Source organism: Glandiceps talaboti, chromosome 21 (genome assembly GCF_964340395.1).
Source record: "Glandiceps talaboti chromosome 21, keGlaTala1.1, whole genome shotgun sequence".
Lineage (NCBI taxonomy): Eukaryota > Metazoa > Hemichordata > Enteropneusta > Spengelidae > Glandiceps > Glandiceps talaboti.
The window spans coordinates 13,153,105-13,178,818 of NC_135569.1; the positions used below are offsets into that span (position 1 = coordinate 13,153,105).

The 25,714-nt window shown below is 36.0% G+C and overlaps 1 protein-coding gene across 1 annotated transcript; it reads left to right on the forward strand.

Annotated features, from left to right (window-relative positions):
- The first annotated feature begins 270 nt into the window (after nucleotides 1-270).
- On the forward strand, nucleotides 271-25,714 carry LOC144451588 (uncharacterized). Its single transcript, XM_078142476.1, has 2 exons — nucleotides 271-397; nucleotides 23,650-25,714. Exon 2 carries the CDS (start codon nucleotides 23,664-23,666, stop codon nucleotides 24,969-24,971), a length of 1,308 nt encoding a protein of 435 aa, XP_077998602.1. The 5' UTR covers nucleotides 271-397; nucleotides 23,650-23,663; the 3' UTR covers nucleotides 24,972-25,714.

Consider the following 25,714-nt stretch of genomic DNA (forward strand, 5'->3'; position numbering starts at 1 on the left):
GACCTCTCCTTGTCCAAACATCAGTGCGTCTGTTCACTCCTATAACTATCATATCTCCTTTGTGATTAGCTCCTGTATATTTTTAGTGTAATATGTGGCCCTCAGGCGTTGCTCAAATCTTAAGTGAGTCTTGAGACCACCAGAGCTCATCAGAACAATACATCCCTGTCACAAGTCAATTTACACTCTAAAGGAATCATGGGTATATATTTGAAAGGGGATTAGGACGAACGAGATTTCCTCGCCCGGCATATGTACACTGGGACGTCACTGGAACGAGACGTAGGTTGGCGATCGATGGACAATGCAATATGAGGTTTGCTTTGGCTACGCGTGTTGTGTGTTGTCCGTGGTGTGGTCACGTCAGCTCAAAGAGGGGTGAGATGGCTTCGATCAGGTATGACAATAAGCTAGGTTGAGAAGTATGTACGTACTTTTTGTTGTGATGTTGATTCCAGACTAATGTTTCGTTTTCTCGAAAATATCAACACATGTCTACTTTCAAAGGCCTACAGTATCTTGTATGTATAGACGTGTTGCTCGCACAGTGAAACATGAGAAATTGTGTTTTCTGTTTTTGAACGACAGAATCTTAGGAATGCGAGAACCTCTTGAAATGCTTGGGACGGGTCACGGTTGATTTGGTTTCAGAGTAATCATGGATCGAGTTTGTTTGATGTTTTTTAATTCGGGAAAAGTATACTCGCCTGTGTAGATTTACGCATTAGTTGTTGACGGTGGGCTGAAGTGTTATTGTAAATTGAGACTTATTTTTATCTTCGTGAATTGTGCGGTTCTAAAACATTATCAAACTGATCACAGGGAGATACAACGTCGCACCTTTACACATAGTTATCACAGACACACAGTTTACTGGGGAGCAAAGACCATGGCGATAATCTAGCAGGTAAGCCATTATCAGTCCGTGGTGATACCGTCAAGGGTAGCGAGATAGCGCGTTAACATGTCTATCGTAAAACATATTAATATATTCTCTAATTAAAACATCTGTGCTGTATCACCAGATACCATTTCTACCGGTGAAAAATCTTTTAAAAACTGCTCTAAAACTTCCAAAAGACATGTAATATTCTTATCAGCAACTCACTAATGTAAATGTATCTTCATAACAATCTGCAAATGATAGCTGGTATTCAGCGAGTTTTTTGCAGTGACGCCACTTATTGTTCTTACATACGGCGTCATTACTAGATTTAAGATAATCTGCATTTACTTTACAGTCTTTACCAGATCATATTTTTGCATATTAAATCAATTTGACATAAAATTGATGGTTGTATGTATACATGATCGCTGGTTACTCAATATTATAACTTAAGATCGGCGTTATTATAAATAAGTAGCCATTTCCAACAAAATAATCTGAAAAAAACGGTGGCCTGCTATGACTTTAATTTGCTATCAAAGTACAATGGAGGACTGATAAATTTAAACAAATAATATCATCTGGCTTGACAAAATCTTACATTTTGTTGTCTGGCTCGTTAAACTGGCATCTGACTAATGTTGCTAAATCTTATCGTCTGTCTCGATGAATATCTAATCAACGTTGCTACATGATTTTATCGTCTGGCACTACAAAAATTGAAGTACAGTTGTTACACTTTAATTGACTGACATGCCTGAAAAGTATAAAATTGTTACAATGTATATAATTTGGCGACGATGTGCGAAGATAATGGTAGCTATCACACAAAAATGTAGCAATGTTGGTAAGATGTTTGTCTTCAAGTTGGCAGACGATGAAAAGACTTAGAGACAGTGGTTGGTAAGCTCGTTGTCGAGCCAGACGATAAAATGTAGCAATGTTGGTAAGATATTTGTCTCCAAGTTGCCAGAAGGTGAAAAGACTTGGAGGCAGTGACATAAGTATGATTATTTTTTTTATCCAGAACTTTTGTTTCAACTGCCTTCAAATGTTACATTGAGTTATTTTATCAAGAGCACGATACACTGTTCCCATGCACATGTCAGTTAACTTCATATACAACAGCATATTAGCTTTATACAAGTTGTTATACAGATAGTTGTCTGTTTCAATGGTTTGTGGTCGTAGGTGGCAGTACAATCAGGTTTCTGCTGATGTTCTCAGCTGCATTAGTTTTTCCCAGTAATCAGTACTGTCTGTACATTTTTTCAAGTTATGAAATCGTAGCAATGACCGTGTACAGACATTTGCACAATATCAGCAAAGTCACAACATTCTAACTTCACACCTTCACTGATTATTACGTAACACACGAGACTTGTTGAGTAAGACCAAACAAAACTGTTTTTCAGTCACGGTCCAGACAAGAGGCAGTTCTTTCTAAAATAATAATAATAATAATAATAATAATAATAATAATAATAATAATAATAATAATAATAATAATAATAATAAATAAATAAAAATCACGCAGATAAAGTTGAAAGTCCTGTATTATTATCATGATATTTTTGAGGGAAATCGAGTTTTTTGAATATTTTCCCCCAATTATATCCCATCATTGTTAGCGAAACTAACAGAAATCGTAGGAGCTAATGCGTACTGTCAATATTTTTTGACGACAGAACTACTGCTTCATTCAATGTTAGTTAGATTATTAATTGTGATGTTGACGACGTTGTGATGTTCAGGTCGTCGTCCCCGTTACTTGTATCCAAGTACACAATAGCCGCTTATCTAACAAAACAAATGTAACTTCATTTAATTGGCCTGTTCATTTATTTTAGGATCAGTAGTTGAACCAAATTCATCCTAGATGGATCCCTAATTGACCGTACCATTGGAATCTTTTCGTATTTTTCGTACCGTGACATGTGTTGTTTTACTTTATTTACCGACAGTCTCGATCAATGACGTCACGGTAGTCTGCCGTTCCGGGATCTATTTGTTATCATTTCATTTCGCGCGCAATATGGATTACTTTTCACTGAACGACATTTCTGCCTCAAAACATAATTATCGGGACATCATTTTCGCTAAAATTTTATCACAATATTTAGCAGTGATGATCTTTTTTAATTAGTTTTTTAATATGGGAATCAAAATTTTACAGTTCATCTATACGAAAAAGTGCTGAAGTGAAGGTGCAAAGGTTAAAGGTCAAGTCCTCATTGAAATTGTCCAACATACGCTCGTTTATAAAACGAGACAACAATGTGGACCACGTCTGTCTATCCATAGCTGTATACTGTCGCATGCAGTAATTCAGAGAACAAAATTGTGCTATTCCAAATAAATTTGTGCAGAAAATGTTTCATACACAATGAATGCAAGTTTCTAGATACATGTATTGCGGGGGAAAAAACTTAAGTTGAAGTTTATGTTGATCTACGTTTCTCAGTATGTGTACCACATTTAGAATATTGTGTTCCTTTAGATTGGCGAACTACAGCGAAATGGTGAGAATTTCTTTTGGAAACTGTGTCTCATATATCCTTTCTTAAGCTGCTAAGTCTGATTGTAGGTTGGTTTAGATGTGCAATCGATTCTGTCTTTACTTTTACATGTGAAATTCCTGTGGGTATTTATAAGTGCTTTGTATGTACAGTTCAAAAGTAACTACTGACTCAATAGTATATTGATTGTCAGTTCTTTTCACACACACCCAGTTATTCATGTCAAACAAGGCAGACAAAGGAACTCAGACGAAAGAAAAACGAAAAAAAATGCCTCACAGTGTGTAATTTGTTAAGTCGGTCGATAGTCCGGTTTGCAAAATTGATGACGTCATGAAAAGTTCATCAGCAAAGCCACGCGTCGTGAACCGGAACTTTAATTTCTCCTCCTTTTTTGAATTAATTATGATGTATATGCAAGAAGTGAAACGGCGGAAATTACAGAAAAGTTCAAGATACTAAGAATTGCCAATTTGCATAAAATCAAAGACCTTCTAAACCCGCAGACAAGAAGTGAAACAATTTTCTTGTTTAGGCCTAATAAAAAAATTGTGCGGTTCCGGTTACTCGACCCCCACCTAGTTTTTCACTGCCAACCCTACACTTTCTTTTCCATATTCGAGAAAAAAATAATAAAATTGTGAAGTCTCGCCATAGATAGCAAATGCGGAAACTGACACCAATTTAAAAAGACTATATAAAACTGTTCTACTTCCAATCTGGAATGGCTGTACATCTAATGGGAAGAAACCAATAACACAGAGACCATTTGGAAAACAACGGCAAACATAACTACCTGAACTAGATGCTCACACATGAAAAAAAAATAAAAATTAAAAAATCTACCCACCCGACCTATTCTAAAACTGAGCGTAATTGGAACCACATTAGGCCTTACAGATCAGATACTAAATAAAGTGCAAAACACTTCTGCATGACAGCGTGCTCCGTTTAATATATCAAAGTACCCGGATATTAACATTTATTTTTCTGTTATTTACTGGTAGTCCTTATTTTCACATTTAAATTTTGTCGTGATCTTATCCAAATCTTTGATGAAAACGGTAGCCATAACTATTATTGAAATAGCGTTATAGTTCTGGGTTAATGTATTTTGGGAAAAAAGACAGCTGTAAAGTAAAACATATTTCACGGCAGGCATTTTTTGTTAAAACTTGTTAACATTACTGAGTTTAAATTTACACACCGGATTTCACAATAATATCTGCTTTGCTTTCTCTTTTCATAAAACTTGAAAAGGAAAATCTGAAAATTTAAATAATGTAGAATTTCGGCAAGTACATAAAGTTAAACACTGCAGTGGTCATCATCACGTGACCTAATTGCAAAAAAAATGAAAAACTAGAAAGGACCTGTTGAATCCCCCGGGGTTTAATCTCAACCAGGGGAAATCAAACCGTAAAAACGCAGTTTTAATGGAACTGTATTCAAGTTTCAAGAACACACTTTTCAATTCTGTGAGGGACGTTTTGCATTGTGATAAATCAGACACCGAATAGTCTTTCAAGAATCACATTTCCTTTCATTAACTTTATAACGACCATAATGGGGATATTAATAGCCAGTCACAAATGAGGCTACTTTAGGGCCAACATTTACAGAATCAATCGTATGGAACTAGAAACATCATCATTAAAACTCTGGTCGGATTAGTAGCAGTACATCATGCACATTTAAATGAACCTTTGGCACTTGAAAACCATTGTTGCCAAATAAAGGACTCCTTGCATCATTCCACTCACCAACGCACACCATTCTACTTACATCATTCATTCTATGATGGAAGTCTGTTGAGTAAAACAAACCACGGTCTTGCTCAACAAAAATCTTCCCAACGTCTCAGTTTATTTCTTGTTTCATAAATATCTGAATAACATTGCTAAATTATATCGTCTCGCGCAACAAAAATCTTCTTAATTTTACTACACATTATCGGCCGTGTGATCAAATTTGAAAAACAATTGTTACATTGTATTGCAATCAACTGGCAAGCCGGATAAAGGCTGTGTTTACTTTGTTACAATGTATATGATTTTGGTGACAGATAACTCACATATATAAATTATAGTAATGTTGGTAAGATTATTTTCGTCAGACAATAAAATGTAGCAATATTAGCAAGATTTCTGTCTAGCCAGACGATAAAATGTAGCGATGCTAGAAAGAATTTTGTCCAGCCAACCGACGGGTTCTTTTACTCAACTTTTATAGTAGCAATAGGCCTGGATACGAAATCTTGCTTGAGATGTTTTCTATCATTTGAAACAATGTAGCAATGAATGAGACATGAAAAGAACACTAAACTTGTTTGTTAAAATAAGAGTGTTGCAAATATAAAAAAGACACGAATGTTTATTACGGACCATGCGCAGTGGTTTTCCATGTACCATTCACATCTTCCACGCTTTACATAGCTAGCTTAATGTTTTTTCTTCTAAAATATTCGACATTGGTCTAGTGTATTGATTGGTTACACCAGATAACATTTCGAAATTGGCCAACAAATATGTATATACACATAGCACATAGTTTTTACTCTAATTATTTTGTGATGAAGTACAGCAAGGCCTCAAATGTCAATAAAAGCCATGGTCAGCATTCAAAAAATGAACGATTTTCTTGTAAACAAAGGTATTATTTATGATTTGCGCAATGCTTTATTTTTGATTTGTAAAGAATTTTCCGTACTATAGATTTTCCAAATTATTATTTAATGGTTGCGAGCGAAATTATGTCGCGATGGAACGCGACTGAGTCGTTGCTATATGCAACGAAGTGAATTATAGCTAGTTGAACGAAAATTTGTCGGTGGTTATTGTTCAATAAATAATGTTCCACGCTTTGCCATATTCGACCCTCTGGTCTTTGCTTTCATATATAATGGCAGTGTTCGGTTTCATATTGCTATAGGTTCACTGAACACAAATAACAGAATGTCATTAAAAGGAAATTTATATATGTGTACACTATATTACTTCAGACGTACAATGGAAGAAATATAATTGGATTAAATAATGCATGAAATTGTGAAAAAAATATTAGGGTAATTACAAGAAAAAGTGCTCCAATTTGTTTGATATTTGGTACCAATTTGTTTTATCGAAAGTCTCGCAGGTACTACAACGCAATGCTAGGCTAAAAAGGGACTTGTTTCTGGTCATATCATGACGACGACGCGAATTTGTTTTTGTTTTTTTTTAAATTGTTTTGTTTTTACTCTCAACAAACTGTCCCTAAATCTACTATTAATGGCAGTTACTGTTCTTTTTATTTAGTTCTTTAGAGCAAGTGTGTAATATGGGGCAGATGTAATTTGCTTGTTCATGATTGGCTCTGTTGTTGTCTTCACTGAAGTATGGAGGGTTATATTTGTGTTTCCCTTGATCTGCAGACTGCATGGGCTGGACAAACACGAATAAATTTAAAAGACCGACGCGAGGGTTTTTAAGTGATGCGCTCGCTGTCAGTGACCAGAAACAATTTTTTTGCCTTATGTGATATTATTGTAAAATGTAATTTGAAGCGATGCACGCGATGTTGATAATAAAGTCAATATTTATTATTTGACGACACCACTTATCTGTTTTTATCAATTAATAAAGGGTGTTATTACATTCCGATACGCTTCGAAAAAAAAACACTTTGAGTATCACGGTGCTTTAGTTTTTACATTGATTTATCTACAGAAAAAAAACTATGTTTCGATGAGCTTTGACGGAAATGAACTCATCTAGTTTAAAGTGCTCTTGTGCAAACACAGTGTTAGTAGGATCTTACGAACATGTTCTGTATTTTTTTGGTGAATAAAAATACTTGAATTTATCGAGTGGTATAGATTTCACAACAGGAAAATCGCGTGATTGAAAATCATGTTCATATTGGCACTGCGATGTCACCTCCACCTGATAAATCGACAGCAAACTGTATGTTTCTGGTGAAAAAAAGATATTTGCATTTTATTGAGTGGTATACATTTCACGACAAGGAAATCGCGTGACTGAAAATCATGTTCACCTCCACCTGATAACTCGACAGCAAACATGAATCCGCCATCTTTATTTGCTTTTCTCAATTGTTGTGTTATTTGTCTACTAATGGCTGTCTCAACAATTCTCTAATGATTTGAGTAAATGAGAACTATGACATACGTACAGAGGACCCTATTTCGCCATATGGAGATCGGTTGTTGCCATGACACCGACATAAAGCAGCACGAGGGATGGGTTAACACGGTGTCAAGCGCTGCTATTGGGTATAGCCCATTGGTACACAATTGACGAGCATGTTCGGTTCACAACGCTCGACAGCACAACTGTATGTACAGTGACGCACTCTACTTATGAATACACGACGCTACCGTAGCTGCTTGGATTCTAAATACCCTACAACCAACTAGAAAGTGTGAATCCATATTCGTCAACATGAGAACGTTTATAGAAATGTGTTCAGGACTTTTCTCGCCAAAACTAGTACTACAACTCTAATTTCCGTTCATATATTCTACCCTCTCACAGGTGAGTGGTATATTACAATTATTGCTTTAGCAGCAACCTACACATGACTGACCATGTATCGTGATGAATCATCGTCGTGTTTATATATAGCAGAATGTATACGTGCACAGCTGGTATGATATCTAAAAGTCGTCAAAATCTATTTCATACCAGCATTTATCTGCAAAAATAATTTTACAAAATTTTGCTTTCAGTAAAATTTTGTCACTTCTCAAACTCTTTTGGAAGAAATTGTTTAGAATTTATCTTTTATTCAATATGATACTCGAAATTTCATTTCAAAACAATCACATTGTGACATAATCAAAAATATTTTATTTCCATTTTTCATGTGAAGATGGCAATTTTACATAGAAATATTTCATTTTAATAGATTTAGACAGTATCATTGCATTATTATGAAAAATAACACCCGGTAATTTCCCATCGGCATCACAACGAAAAATATTTACTTTCTGTTGCCATGGTAATACATCGATGCAAATGATCGATTTTAGACTTTATCGAATCATGGCTATACAATAATGACGTGTTAAGCTTGTTTCCTTTAAAATAATATTGACACCACATCAAATTAGTCAATTATGTTATTATAATAGACATTTTCTTTAAAACGTTTTACGCTAAACACATCCCCTAATCCGGTATTATCTATGATGTATTTAGTCAGAAGATCGAGAACCTATTTCTAAATACTATACTGTTATTTTGCGTTCGGAATTTGAGGTTAGTTCACTCAGTATAAACACGGGTGATTTGTGTGGTTTTACTGTAAAAAATGTGTTAACGAGTTGTAAAACAACACGTCTGTCTGACATTTTCTAGAGAGGTTTGATTCTCCGGAGTCTGAGTTCTCTTGGGGGTTGATAGATTTCAGAGGATATCTTTCCAGTAATTGCTCAGTGAATATATTGTCATATATCATACCGTGGCCATGCTGTGAAAAATTACATTTAAAGTTCACATGTCAGTTGATATATGTTCCATTAAGTTCTATATGTCTCCTTTGATTTAAGTTTATATTATTCACTTCTAGCTAGAGTTAAGGATGAAATGTTACACGCTTCACTTCAAAGCCTATTTGACAAACGAAATAAAACCTTGTATTTTATTACAGAGAATCAAAATTTATGACGTATATACACACGCACACGCATGCATACGTACGTACGTACGTACATACATACATACATACATACATACATACGTACGTACGTACGTACGTGCGTGCGTGCGTGCGTGCGTGCGTGCGTGCATGCATGCATACACACACACACACACACACACATACATACATACATACATACATACATACATACATACATACATACATACATACATCATGTTATCGTCTGGCATTACAAGAATTGAAGTACAACTGTTACATTTTACTCAAATGACTGTATGAAAAAACATCAGAATGAACGAGGTAACATTAGGTTTACTTTCATCTGTTGTCATTTTACATTTAACTGACAATGGTAGCTCACCATGGGCTCTAAGAAAGTGTAGCGATGTTGGTAAGATTTTTGATGCAACAGACGATAAAATGTAGCAATGTTTGTTAGATTTTTGTTGAGCCAGACGATAAAATGTAGCAATGTTAGTAAGATTTTTGCGAAGCCAGACGATAAAATGTAGCAATATTAGTAAGATTTTTGTCGCGCAAGGCAATGTTTTGTTTCATGTTTTATCTAAGCATATATGCTAATAGTGAAGAAATTTTGTGTCAATGTTAAGTCTTCGACGTTTTTAAAATCGCTCGTAGAATTCTTCAGGCACTTACTAATAATCAGATTGTTGTTATTTTATTAAGAATGTAATTTCAGATACTTAGGTGTTAGTTGTGTTGATTGAATTTGACGTAATCATTCACATTTACGGTTTATATCATTTTTATTCTATGCTTTTCCAGAAATCGCGTTTTTTTTATCGCCGGGATTCGGAAATTAATCTAGTAAAATGCTATGTTATTAAGCTAACACTTTATAGAGCTGTCAATAACAGTCAGAAATTAATTAATTAACTGTTATTCTAATTGGTTACGGTGTTGTCAACTCGAATACAGCAATTTTATTAACTTATTTGCATACAGATTAGTTGGTCGACTGTGAAATTGTTTTTACAAATTAAAGACTTACATAGTTCCATTCTGGCCCTCCTGTGCTTCTGACGTCATCACATCTTTCAAGTCCAAGTTAGACTCACAGAGAAATAATCCTAGTTTAAAACATCACCTTGTGGGAGACGTCATTGTTTTTGACAACATATCGTGACGCCACACTCTTTGTTGTCGTCTACAGTAAGGTTACAGAATGTAGTTACAAACTTATCGACAATATTTATAACACCTAGAGTAAAAACGTAACAGAAGACATATTTACTCCCCGTCGGTAGCGTACAACTCAATTTTCGTGGACATTCAACATAGTGCAAGCGTTCCCAGACACCTGTTGCGCCATCTTAATTGCAGAGAACACCGACATTCACATTTTCCGAGTCAGTCTTTTTTTCCAGAATGTTGAATATTTTTTAGAGTAATTTTGAAACGTGCTTTTATGTTACACGTAGCCATATGTAACTTAACGTCATACGCTATTGAAATTACGACTGAAAATTGATAAGAAAGTGCACATCTAATGAGACGTCGTGTTGACACAATTATTTTCAACAAACAAAATTCTGTTGATAGCAAGTAACTACAGGTGGTTTCCTTAATTGATATTGTTCAGCAGAATTTTCTACTAACTTAAGTAGTTTGAGTTGTTAGAAGCTGTAGATACTCGAGTCAAAAAATCAACTAAGGAGTAAATCATTGAAAAGACGACCATACCCTCGCTGAATGAGTTATGCACCTCGCATTCAGTCGAAAGTTAATATTCCGAGACGAAGCATTCCCGATGTAAGTAAAATCATGGACGTTCTCATATTGTAATGACCGCATTTTCACTTATAGTTGATGTAAAATTTGAAGAAAAAAAATTATTTGTGAATCTAGCAAAGCCTTTACCTAAATTAGCAGCCATTGTTGCAAGCTTACTATTCAGAATGCATCTATATTCAAAGTTGAGGTGCTTTAGGGAGATTTTTCTTCTGACTTCTCCTATATCGACCTACCAAGATATCAAATCTTATATTAAAGGCCTTACGCCTCAAGAAGCAAACTAACAATAAGCCAACCGTGTCTACAATTTATACGAATTTCAGAATCATAGAAGGAACCGACAAATACGTTTACGTTCTCGTTTCATACATATTTCAACTGAATGCTACGATCGCATATCTACCATTCCCAGTAGCAGACATTTGTGAATAGCGTGGGTACTCCAGTTTTGAACTGTTTTTATGCCGTAGTTAACCTGAATTTGATTTACTTTCATAAACATTGGTGATTTCTTTCATTTCAAACTAAAATAAAATTGAAAGTTGCAACAAAGTCAAAGGAATTTTGGAGGCAGGCTCTCAATTAATAGCAGAGCGTTATGTAATATGAGAAATGTTGAAAGCGAGCGTAAACGAAAACGAGGTAGTTCGCTCAGATCGTATCTCAATGTACAGAAGCGTTGCAAAATCATGACGTCCTGTTTGGTTGCACGTTTCAATTTGACCAGATATAACGTTGCAAGCATAAATTAGGCAGTTGCCATATTAAGAATAATTCTGATTTTCGAAATGATTTTTTTTCCGAACAATGAGTGTGATGTTTTATAATCTAGATACAAGTTCCCTTGTCACTTGTGCCACAGAAGTTGTAAGTTTGGCAAGTGTCGCCATAATTTCTTTTACAGCAAATAACACAAAAAACGTTCGAACATGTGTTACGCCTTGATTGTAGTATGTTTCGTATAAAAGGAATTGTTTCCGTTAGTATAACATCAGAACTGACGACCATACATGCACACTATCAAAATACCTCATATGACTTAATACGTGTAAGTTACAACACTGTGTTTTCTTCGATTTGTTATAACACTTTGCTATCTAAAACCACCACACATATTCATTTCAGCTCGCGTTATAAGAAACGTGTACAGCTATTAGACAACAGAGTAATATCAAATGTAGCGCTACTTTGCAAATGTTGCCGGTTCAATCTTTCTTCCCACAGTATTTCACTGGATAATAACTTTGAAGTCTGTATCCAGGGCAACCGACGACAGCGTGATGTTGACTGGAGATTGCAGTCGTGGAAATTGCTTCCCAAAATTGGATCGTAGCTCGAAGTCTCGCTTAACGAAGTAACCCTTACAATTTCTCAACTCATTATAGTTGCCAGAAATTGTTTCTTCTCGTAGATAATTCTTATTTATTGTGACACTTCTGGTAAATTCGTAATCTGGCATATGCCAGTCGACTCATCTATTATGCAACATTGACAATGTTGTGTCTGGAGATTTCAATAAAGGGTTTCGAGTCCGTGCCATCCTTTCACTTTTGTTAATTCAGTTTGCCAATTATTGGGAATGTACTTCGTCAACATCATCCACACTTTAAAACTGATATTTCTTCACCCACGTTCTAAATTTTCCTTTTGTTCAAATTGGCTAAATTTTGATATTTACCCAAATAGTCACCTTAAACGTTCCTAGCATCTAAATGTCTTCAAATTATTTTAATATCATTAAAAAAAAAGTTGTACTTATATCTTTATCTCGAAGAACATAGTCCTAAAACGCAATGCTGTGCAAAATTATTTATTCACAAGCTCAGCACCGTCATAGACTAAATCTCTGTATTCGGTATATTAGGCCAATACATATCTGTCAGAGCTAAATGAATACAATTAGACGAGACGTGATCAAAATTAATAAGTTCTGTCAATCATCTGAAATGTGAAGCCAGTCAAATATTGTGTTCGTTATAACTGTCAGTCATTATAATGTAAAATCATCATATTAAACCTACACTTGCTGCATTTGGGACATTTTCTTTCATCAAATAATCAAAGACATCTTTACTTTAAAAAATACATGACAGACAGCCAGACACAGACAGACAGACAGACAGGCAGGCAGGCAGGCAGGCAGGCAGACAGGCATACATACATACATACATACATACATACATACATACATACATACATACATACATACATGCATACATGCATACATACATGCATACATACATACATACATACATACATACATGCATACATGCATACATACATACATACATACATACATACATACATACATACATACAATGTACATACATACATACATACATACATACATACACACGCACGCACGCACGCACGCACAGACAGACAGACAGACAGACATACATACATACATACATACATACATACATACATACATACATACATACATACATACAGACAGACATACTAATAGACAGTATGTAGAAATAAGGGGTTTCCATTTTGTAAAGTGAAATAGAGATGAGATATTATCCTATCATATTGACGAAATACTAATTTGAACCAAGAACTATACTTATAATCAGCTTTTCATCTTTCAATCCATACAAAATATGCTTGTAAAATTGATACTGCTAAATGTCTAAATTGATGCAGATTTATGTACTGTAGTCACTAGTCATCTGGGGATTATCAATTTAATGCTATATACAAATTACATGAAATACGTGCGTAAGTTTACTGCCTTTAATCTACTGAACATTCAGTCAACCCGACAAACGAGAATTAGGAATACATCATCTGAATTATTCAGTCGTATTGTATTGAATGTGATAAACATAAATTTTCAAAGTGATCTATATTTCATCGCGATAATTGGTATTTTATCCGTCAGCTGGTTCACAGCCTTGTGTGTGATTTATTCATATATTGGATTATATCGTTATGTATGGTTGGTTGGTTGGTTGGTTGGTTGGTTGGTTGGTACATCGACAAAACTCTGATGCCGTCTACATAATTCAATGCCTTTATGGTTGGTTAATTCTACTATATCATGGTGCTAGTAAAGTAATAAGTGTATCTTAACAAACGGATTACATGGAAACGTGACGGTTTTCTTACAGTAGCTTAAACTTGAGTGATATTAATACCTTGTGTATGTATGTATTAATGTGTATGTATGTACTGGAATTGGAGTGATAGTACTTTGCTGTGAGGATTAACGACCACTGATTTTAACTTTCAGTACTCGCAATACATGTATATATCTACGCGCGTGGGTTTATATAATATTATGTTACATTTATATATATATTATATGACGTGTGGGGGGGTGGATGTGTGTGGGGGTGTACGTGTGTGGGCATGTGAATGGGGTGTATGTATTTTTGTATGTATTTTTGTATGTATGTATGTATGTATGTATGTATGTATGTATGTATGTATGTATGTATGTATGTATGTATGTATGTATGTATGTATAACATGTATGTTTTCACATAATACCCATTAAGGCTGTCAATGATGATAAAGTGAGTATGCTATTATATCATTTTCATATTTTGTATTCAATGATAAATGGAAATAGCTATATGATCGCAATGATATACTTTATATTATCTGAAATAGATATAAACACTTCATTGTATAATTTACCTCCACCATATTTTATTAAAGCGGCACTAACTGCTACTAGTGTGTACCTGCAATGTATGTGAGTGTGTGGGTGTATGTAAAATGTAATTGGGAATATTGAATTAAACCTTGGTTGTTCGATCAACACAACTCATGTCTTAGTCGTAGTTGGCGCACTAATCAATATGCAACATGGACGTGGATCATGTTAGAAACCCGTCACCATGGCGACGATACCATCGGTCGAAGCAATGCGGAGTTGATATGCACATCGTGCAGACCAATAATGTATTATTTACCAAGTATTTTCATCAGTGTATCGACTACACAATACGTAAATATATCAGTCGATTGTATACACACATTAAATGACTAAAGTAGTCGTAAGTTGTGTTTTCAAATTCCATTATGCCGTAACATTACACTTCCGTCCGAATCGTGAGCATATGAAAACTTTTAACATTTTAGCTTGACATAGCAAATGTTGTCTATCCACATTAACGTAAATGTCTTCTCGGTGGAAACTTTTTTTTGAGATCGATACACAAGCTGTGAGTACGTGACTATAGAAGGGTCCGAGGTGCAAAATAAGACTGTTGCAGTATAGTGGAACCATTTGCCGTTGAAAGCACGTGTCTACCAAAAACGCCAGGAACCTTGTTTACCGAAGTCCAGCGAAGTGGACCCACCATCCTGACGCCGTTTTGTAGTAGATTAAATTGATTATGAAAATTTATATCCCCGATACTCCGTGGTGTCGTGAAAATAGCTAGCTAGGTACGGAAATATTCACAGAAAATGCAATTGAATACCTGTAAGCACCCCGACTGTAAGCAGACGTTCCTTCGTTGAAATGTAATGAAAATATATGATCTTGCGATAACAGTATTTCGACTTAATAATTAGGGAGTAACTATGGTCGCTCTGAAAAGGGAGTGAACCTCTTCACACGCAGGGGTCCACAATCCCAGTGGATATAATGTACAAGCTAAGATCAGAACACACTGACGTGCTGTGGTTCAAGATAAAAATTTCGTGACCTAGAAATATTTGGAGACACAAGTGATCACCACTAGCATTGCCATGCAAGAAAGATCAAATAGCCTAAACAACGCAAAAATGCACGTCAACAGATCATTATTCATTCCGTCAAGTGTGTACCTCCACGACAAAAATCGCTTTTAATAGCTATTCTATCGTAGTATTACAGAAATGATCTCGGGCAAATCCAACAAAAGGTTCTACTGTTTACCGTAATGATCCCTACCCGTGGTACCCTCATGACAGCGGTTTGATAAAATACGCCATAGGCCCTGGCAGATATGTTACATGTATGTATGTTTGATGTTGCTGTGGGAGTCCGTATACAAGTGGAGTATTTTACACTGTACTCGCGCATAGCTTGCTGTGACCTTGTTTGACCCCATGTGTGAGGGAGTCATCATATACATATAATTCACTGCTAACATAGTACACCCTGGACATAGTGTTATAACGTCGATCGCGATACTAGACCTCCGAGTCGGTAATTGTTGCCTTGATGTAGTTCTTCGACAGACCGTCTTCAAACCTTCTTCGTGAAGTCATGGGTGAGTTGATGCGATTTTTCGAGATAATTTTTTCTCAAACACATTCTGTAAAATGCGTTAATTCTTAATCCAGTGCGAAAATCGTTTAATGTTAGCTTACATGCGTCGCCCTGTCACTTTGTCGGAGTTCTGTGTAGTCAGTGGAACATAAAATCGTAGATAGCAAAGAATATTCAGTGGAATACATTTGAGTCATGACAATTCTGGAGATTCTTTGGTTTTTCGTCTGCCGAGAAGTGCGCGCGTGATTCAGGTGAACTTCACTCGTGAGTAACGTTGACAACCAAAACATGTATTTCATAGCTAGTCCGTGGACACGATGTCTGGGTCCATGAAATTAATGGCCTAGTAGAGATATGCACTACCAGATAAAACTGTTTGTTCTCTCTGCTATGTGTCATGTGATATTATTTTGCGTGAATTTTAACACAGGGAATACCATGGTGAAATGTACGGTCAACATTATTCAATTCAGAGATTCTGTTTGAGTATTTTCCATGACAACCTTGCCCTTTTCGCATACTTCTACCCAATGATCGTGAACGTGGCCTGAAGTTGTTATCAGTGCGACCATGGTCCCATTATGGCGTACTCGTTACATTAATTTCAGTTCGCTGAAGTTTACACCTAGAAACTTGACTGTGACTTGCGAAAACCCCTCCGCCCAAACACACACATGAGTGTTTGTATTGTCAACCTACAGCATAGAGATATAGATATTTAAAGTCTATAGTCAGTCGATCCGTTTTAAAACCTCAAATCTATTTTCTACGTTTTTTCTCTGGTATATGAATAGTTTGTAGCTCGGAGACTTGGCCATGGACAGGGCTCCACACTGGCTCTTCAGTGTTCTGGAGAACGACAAACATGGACGGCCACTGAGACAGTAAAGTTTGGGCGGGATAGTTTGTATCGCCTACCAGGAATACGTTCGCAGACGCTGATCGTGAAACTCAAAATGTTAATCCGATATATTTTGTAGTCTAAGTTTCACTGTTATGTTTACCTTTAAATTTATCGAAGCGTTGTACAGAATATTCACCAACGACTTGAATGTAACACGAATTTTATACTTTTTATTTGTTGCTATAGAAATCCATTTAATAACTTGAAACAAAATGCCGTCTGACTCGACAAAATTCTACCAACATTGCTACAAGAAATCAATAATTGTTATCAGATGATAAAATGTTACAGTGTAAGTAAGATTTTTGTTTAGCCAAACGATAAAATGTTGCAATTTTATCAGGACTTCTGTAGAGTCACATGACATTCTGTCGAACTAGCCTTTATTGTACGACAGCTCGGCAAGCACGTGATTAAAATGTTGTTATCGGACAAAATAAGAACACTGCCCAGGATTTGAGTTTTATTTCCTTTCCTCGCCTCTGTGTTTTTTGTCAGTTTGTTACAGTAAATATCCATTGAATTATCTTCTTTTGCCATAAAAAATATAGGGGTAAATTGTAAGCCATAGAATATTATAATTCTGTTCGTCTGTCCCTCCGCTGACATCACCCACCTATTAAGAAAATTCAGAATAGACATTGCCTCTATTTGAAGATGCGCCTCACGTGTCTGTCAGACATTTACCGCTTCTAGCTGGTTTTTTCTTCTAAGAGGGAATCGTAATACATTTGATTAGTTGACTTGGATTGAAAGTAACCATTTGGAATTCCTTTTATGGTGAGTCTGAGTAGAGTCTGAAATTAGATTTACTGACGTGTGTAGAAAATATTTACAAATTAGAAGATGTACGAGTTGTATTTAGACATAAAAAAAAACACTCAAATTTACCTTGGGAGTTTATTCACCTGTCCTTCAACACAATATTCAACGGATACAGTGGGGAATTTGACGACTCTTTCTTTATATTTTCTGTTAAAAATCTATTGTCATCAGGTATGTATTGAGGGATGATTTAGTATTAATCCGGTAGTTGTCGAGATCAAACCTCACGATATAGCCAGCGGAGTGACATCAACACCGAAAGAGGCTAGTAGGCGTCACTGTACATTTGTTTTAACTTTAGCAGTTTATTACGTGCACTGAGTTTGAAGCAGCCGACAGCATTACATGTAAAACTAACAAATTACACTTCACAGCATTTACTTGAAAGCACAGCTCACCAAATGGTTCAGAATTTATGGTACAATATTGCCTAATATATAATGTGTGACGTCACTGCTATCACTTCATTCATACAGTTTGCTAGAGTGAGAGGTTGCGTCGATATTAGCAACATACAAAGTAGTTGCAACCATAGAAATCATGGTTCTCGCCAGAGGTACTCAATACCAACTTCAAGTTTGACTTACATTTCGATCCTCTACAGTACTGTTTAAAATGTCGTTACCATAGCAACAAGTGGGTCTTATAACTAAAGATTTTCCGATGCAGGCTCGTTCCCTTTCGTATAAGACATACGTTTACAGTTTATATTTTCGGGTACGGACCTGATATTCTGACAATAAAATCATAATGAACACGTCACGAGAGTATTACTAAGTAAACATATATAGGTAGTTTTCTTATTCATAAGATAACATTATATCAGTGGGTTGTTACATTGTAAACGAGTTGGCGGCGATATGGTCAGATAGTAGTATTTTACGAAAAGAAACAGTAACAATGTAAGAAGAATGTTTTGTCGAGACAGACTATGAAATGTAGCAATGTTAGTAAGATTTTGTCTAGTCAGATAATAAAATGTAGCAATGTTAGCCAGACAGTGAAATGTAGCAATTATAGTAATATTTTTGTTTAGCCAGACGATAAAATGTAACCGTGTTAGTAAGATTTTGTCTAGCGATATGATAAAATGTAGCAAATTAGTAAGAAGTTTATTTAGCCGGACATTGAAATGTAAGATTTTTGTCTAGCCGGACTATGAAATGTAGCAATGTTAGTAAGATTCTTTGTTGAACCAGGCAACGCTCTGGTTCAGACGACACGGCATTCATTGTGTATTTGTAAAAGCGTGTCTGCTGCATTCAGAAGTTGACCACTTGGGGGAAAGTGAACAGTACAAGATACTGACGTTGTATCGACTCGAACAAAGCAGTTCTCTGTCTGCACACAATTGAAATACTCTAGATTGACAGAAGTTTCGACTACTTTTGCTTTAAAATTGATAATTAAGTCATAGTTTCGTGGCATTCAAATGTAACCATAGTAACAAAGAAAACGGTAACGTTATAGACTTTGATCACTTGAGGAAAAGGATTATTTTCTGCCCTTAAACACGCATATATTATAATAAAATATATTTGTATCAAGTAATTCTGTGAGATATAGGTAACTCAGGCTATAAGTCTGTAGTGTAGTTACATACAATGGACGAGTTATGTTTACAGGACTGGTTACTTCATGAACAATAAACAACATTTTATTTTGAGTAATTTGAAGCAGGGCGATTATGTAGTGGAATGTCAAATCAAGTGAACGTTATTAACCTGGTTCCATGCCTGGCCAACTGTTTATGATATGAGGGGGTGTAAAATGTCCGGTAGCAGAGCTTAAGTTCCGAGTCAGCCGAACATATAGTGTTTGTGTACATGTGTGTGGGGGATGGGGGGGGGGGGCACGAAATAGTATGTATTAATACCGCAAACTTTCATGCCACACAAATAACAAGTCTGGCAGGCAAAATTTGTGCAGCGCGTAGCCCTATCACGGTTATCGTGTTATTTACAGACTGAGTTCATTATTCTTGTGCTCTAGTGGGATTACATTTTTTTATTGAAAAATGCTAATTGAATCACTTTTGCGACATAATTTTGAATTAAATGTACATATAAGCACATTATACACGATTCCAGTCTAAAATAAGGTTTATATGTGAAGGAAACTTTTTCATCATATGTTTTTAGAAAAGCCAAATTTTATCAACATGTGACTGGATAAATATGCTTGTTACGTCACGTCACGTGGTCTCAAGCGTTAGATCTGTTGGTAACACTTTCATGATCTCGCCCAAGATATGGACATAAATCTCCTATTAAAGAAATTCTGACCGTCTGATCAAATAATCAGAGCGGCAAAATCGTATATTTAGTTTTTTTTTCATGTTGTGGAACTTAGAATTTATCATTGTGTTGGATTCTGACGTAAGCCGGGCGGATGTCTGTCACGCAAGATATCGTCAGATCTCGTAAGAAATTCTGAACATACTTGTACTTTCCATGATCACTTATTTACACAGATTCGCAGTAGGAGAGCTTTGCTTGGTCATATTTGAGTCGAGTTGGTCTCAGTTTTGTTGAAGGTCAGTGTACAGTTGTCTTCCAGTTGGTCTCCTCTCTCGGATGTTGGAATGCATACAAGAATGTAGCACCAATGATATCAGATGTAGGCTACTCGTTACTTTGTGATGACTTGTTGGATCCTCAGTTCAAAAGTTATTTAAATAATTATTATTGCGGTTAAAACGTAAGATGATCCCCATTTCCTGAAAAAAAATGTGTTGGCTGATTACATTCGACTGTCTATCCCATTGTACAACATTAGAACAGCCAGATTTAACCCAGGCTTGAAATACATGTACGGGTACATGCATGTATAATTTTTTTAAATGTAATTTTCATTTTTGAACACAAACACGTCTGCAAGTCGATTTGTGACTAGAAGTGAGCAAACCATCACATTATATCAGTGACATATACGCACGCGCACTTTTTCTATGATCATGATGTCAATGGCAATTTATGGGTATACCCAAAAATTACTTCAATATTCATTTCGTTTTCCTCAATGTAGTGCCTGCCACAGATTTCGCAGTTAGTCATGATCGTTAAACTGTATTGCAGTAAGTAGCATAACACAAATGTTTCTACACGTGAAAGAAAGACAACACAGAAATGCGTTCAGGTGTGGACTATGTCCCCTTTAATTAAGTAACTTTGGTGATCACTATCGAGAATATTTATGTAATCGATAAAGTGGACGTGTTCTGAGTTAATTGTATCGATGAGTTACAGTCTGTTTGTGACTTAAAAGGGCAAAGTTTTAAAACATTATGGCTGCCATAATTCTCATTTATATTGTAAATTTGTAAAGTGCAACTGTTGAAATTGTCAAACACTCCCGCCGTATGTTTCTCTGACGTTTATGTACTTACCATTTCCTCGAAGCATCAATAAAATAGTTGACCCGCCCGTGGCAGTGATAATAAAAATCTCCCTAGTTCGTGAGACTATGCACCTTTATTTCCCCGAGCTATGATATTTTAAACCGATAGCCTTAAACTCTGACATTTTCGTATGTGATTGTATAGACAATACGAGTGAGGGAGAGAATGAGAGAAGGGTGCGTGAATTTAGAAAGACCAGTTGAGGCGAAATAGTGAGGGAAATGTCTTGTGTCTTTTTTCGGCAGGAGTACTTATTATGACATAAACATGACAATTGCGTTAATGTGACAAGAAGGCCATTCTTAAAAAGGTTTCCTAAATTTGAAAAAAAAATATGGGAAGAATTCATTATTGAGTGTGGTTTTATGGTGGCTTCCTCTTTCTTCCTCTTTTTTGAGACGCTCGTGTAGAGTAACTCGTTTGTATTGAGATAGCATAGACAGGTTCTCGATTTCTTTCTTTTCAAAATTGTCGACAACTATTGGTCCAACATATTTTCACATAACAGGTTTAATGAGAATGAATATCAACAACCATAAACATGTAAAGATTATTTAACATCGGATCCAAAGTGTACACTAATTATGTGTATACATCTGACATACATAAATGGGTGTAAAAACGGTTGTAAACGTAGTATGCTTCATCGAGGACTATAAACATAGTATGCTTCACCGAGGACTCCAAACGTAGTATGCTTCATCGAGGACTCTAAGTTATAAACACAATAAACATAAATACTGACGACTAAACACTTCAACAAGGGCCCAAACAACAGCACAGCAAACATCTATTTAGATTCAAGAATAAAAAAAAATCAACAAATATACACCATTGTTATTTTTTTATGTCTGATGCCTTCTTTATTAAGAATTATTTTCATTAGAATTCTACGCACGCGCACAGTGCAGCTTTTCATTTTGAAGTCATATCTTATGTGTCGTGTAGTTATACATTTTCGTTGTAAGATAAAAAAAATCAATAAACATCCAGAATTTTTCGATCAGAGTATATTTTTGAGCATTTGAAAATACCTGCTGAGACTTTACCTGAAATTCCTTGACCCTTCTTAACAAGAAATAAGACAAGAAGCGAAAACGTAAATACATCCCGGGGGGACGGGATTACTCGACACGTGAAATTGTTCTGTTGTGTTCAATACATTGGAGAATTATCGACCGTATAAGTTACTGCTGGCCTGACTTACCTTTATAAGTGAGTTGTTATTATACTGTAAAGTTGACAACAGAAGTAATGAAAACGGAAATAATGGCGAGAATATTTTAGCACTGAGAGTAAAAACGGAAACTAACCGACGTGCTAATAAATGAAACGTTTATATTTTGATCGATACTTATTTTCTCGTTTAATAACGTATATGGATATTGGTATATGACAGGATTCACACTAATGACGTCACGTGTAACATGTATTTGACGTGTAAAAATATTCATCCTTTGTACAATAGCTAATAGTTAGCTTGACAGAGTGTCGTCTGCTACAACAAACATTTTACCAACATCGTTACTTTTCTATCGTCTGGATCAACAAAAAGTTTACCAACAACGCTACATTTTATCGTCTGAACCGACAAAAATATTACAAACACTACTGTTACATTTTATCGTCTCGATCGACAGAAATTTTACCAACATTGCTACATTTCTCTAGATCTGTTTCAAATACTTTTAGGTAATCCACAATTTCATAAGCGTCTGACACAAAATGTAACAATTCTACCTCGGCTCTAACGACAGAAATGTAGCTTTATATCTCAGATTTTCATCCAGTCAGAACACGTTCTGTTTCTGGTCAACTGAATTTTATACAAATATTATAATTTCAGACACCATTGTCAATACGATTGAAGACACGCAAGTGCGTATAAAACATTTATATTACATACGCCACATTTCGATTTGATACGTCTATGGTATACTATATGAAAGAGCGTTCCACTATCGGTTGTCCATCTAGTATGTTGTATATAACATATGTAAATAAGGGTTATGATAATATGATATATGATATACATATTATGTAAATAAAGGTGTTAGAAAATATATGCCTTCATACAATATATACACTTTGTACGTGTGTAAACCTAACCACCGTGACTCAACAAATTTAATATGAAATCATGTTGATCACTGTGGGTGATAAAAATCAAAGTATAGTATTCGGTTTGGTCTTTTGTATGGGTTTCTTAGACACACTGTAAAGATACAGGAATGGTAACAATTTAGAAAACAAAAACGAATAGAGACTGAGATTTTTTACTTCAAATAAAGGGTACGCTTTCAATCCCAGCTTCTCGCATTTATTGTTATATTATCAATGGACTGATTACATAGGCTTATTCTTTTATTCTGGAGAAACCTTTTATATCGCTCTGTCAGGCAACTGTTTTCACGCCTACATTTTAATCCTAAGCTAAACCTGGTCTTTAAAACCGTATTTTTTGTTTGCTTGTAGGTAAAACCACCTAAATGACGGCGGCCGTGGAAACCTCAACAGACATGCCGACACTACTGTCACGGAAACCCCGTGGCTACCAAAGTGCCTCGGAGAAGTTGGAACATCTCCAAAATTTGAGTCGCCACATACGGAACAGGGCCGATTTTCTGAACAACAGAGAGAAAGCTCATCTGCGCATGCGAACGAAGCAGATTGAGACTCACGAATATGCAGCGTACAGCGGCCTCTACAGGTTCAAAGACTATATGAAAGTGGATCTAATTGATATGCATAAATCTAAGAAACGGATCCAAAGAGGCGTCACTGATTTCGAACAAGCGTTAAAGGAAGGCAAAAATTTACCTGTCTTTAGATCAGAGTACGAAAGATTAAAAAGTAAACAAAGAAAACTCGAGCGATTGGAGGCTGAGTTAAGGGGCCCCAACTCGTTCAATTTAGCCAAAGATCTTAACACACGTCTCAAACTGGTGGATTCAACCCTGGGTGTAAATAAAAGAGGACGAAAAATAAACCTACCGCCGATCGATAGAGCAGGTACCGAAGTTGAAAATTCACCCGCGCCTCCAGAAACCTCATCGGATGATAAAACTGAAGAGCGCCCTCAACTTGGTAAGGAGGAAGAAAATGAAACGGATAAAAGTGATATCAACAACAACGAGGAAAAGGCGGGAACGAACCAGTCGTCAGCACACCCTGTTACAAAAGCTCCGGTTCCTAAAAAGAATGCGATGAGCGGTGTAGACGTAATGTTAGCTTCTAACCCCGTCTACCAACGAATGATACAGAAACAACAGGAAGAAGAGGCTGAACTGAGACGACAGGAAGAAGAAGCAGAACTGGAACGAAAACGAAAAGAAGAACTCGCCAAACCTCTCCCTCCTCTCAGAGAAACACTATTCGCCGATATGAATTTGCGCATGCCCAGAAAAGTAGTTCGGAGAAGGAGCCCGGTGAGCGGCTCACTGTTGAAAAGGAAAAGACACGCTGAACGGAGGATCAGTCAGTACAAAGAGCAATCAAAGTCGGACGTTGAAAGAAAGTTAAGTAACTCTATCAGCTCTTTAAACAAGTTAGCTCATGGAGCGGCTAAAGAAACAACCAAAAAGAGAACACCTAGAGGGTCTGATAATAGTGACGCTGCGTCAACGATTGCCAGTTTGAGTAGTGATGATAGCACTAAAGTAGCGCGGAAGAAGAAGCGAAGAGAAGGGGGACTTATGTTGCCCCCTATCAGAGTCGATGTTAATTTGTTGACAGAACTGAAGGAACAGAGAATAAGGCACAAGAAACAATCATACGGACTTCCCGGATTACCGTAAATTGGTCTAATTTAAAAAAAATTAATTTCTAGTGAAAAAAATCATGGTCTTGAAATTATAACTGAAATATGTCAGCCTCAGTCCTCAGTAGTATTAACAACTCGGCTTTAGTAGTACTAGTGCAACATCTATGTATCCTCCCAAAATGGCGTCCGAAAAGTTACAGGTACCTAACGCCTACACAAGTATACCAAATTAATTATGTAGGCCTCCACACTCAATATATCACACGGTGTATTTTCTCATTTGCTGTACCGCTAACATGTACAGAATTCACTGAATCGGATACAAACCGATGCATTGAGAAGAGAGAATGTTGATATGTTTGTTATTTCTATACTACTAACGTACCCCAAAACTTATGTCTGAGACTGTGTAGAACTCACAAACTGAGATGTGCTGATATATATGCACGAAGTCTTTATATGAATGTAGCCTGTCACATACCAATCTAATATATGTCAAAAACAAACAAACAAACAAACAAACAAACAAACAAACAAATTTAACAAACTGTATTTGGATATTCCATGCTCCAATAACCTCCCACCATAATACAATGTTGTTATATGACATACTAGTAGTGTATATTTTTATGGCTAACTCCATGCATCGATTGCTTCTATAGAATCGTTTCAAATACAAAGTTGAAAGCCAAAGACAGTTAATTTCAACTCAAAAATATACTAATTATTCGTTTCACTCCAGTGCCTAGACTATAAATGTGGGACGTACAGTTTTTG

Bases quoted from the DNA above. Each gene is read 5' to 3' on its own strand.
- LOC144451588 (XM_078142476.1), top strand. From the start codon at position 23,664: ATGACGGCGGCCGTGGAAACCTCAACAGACATGCCGACACTACTGTCA.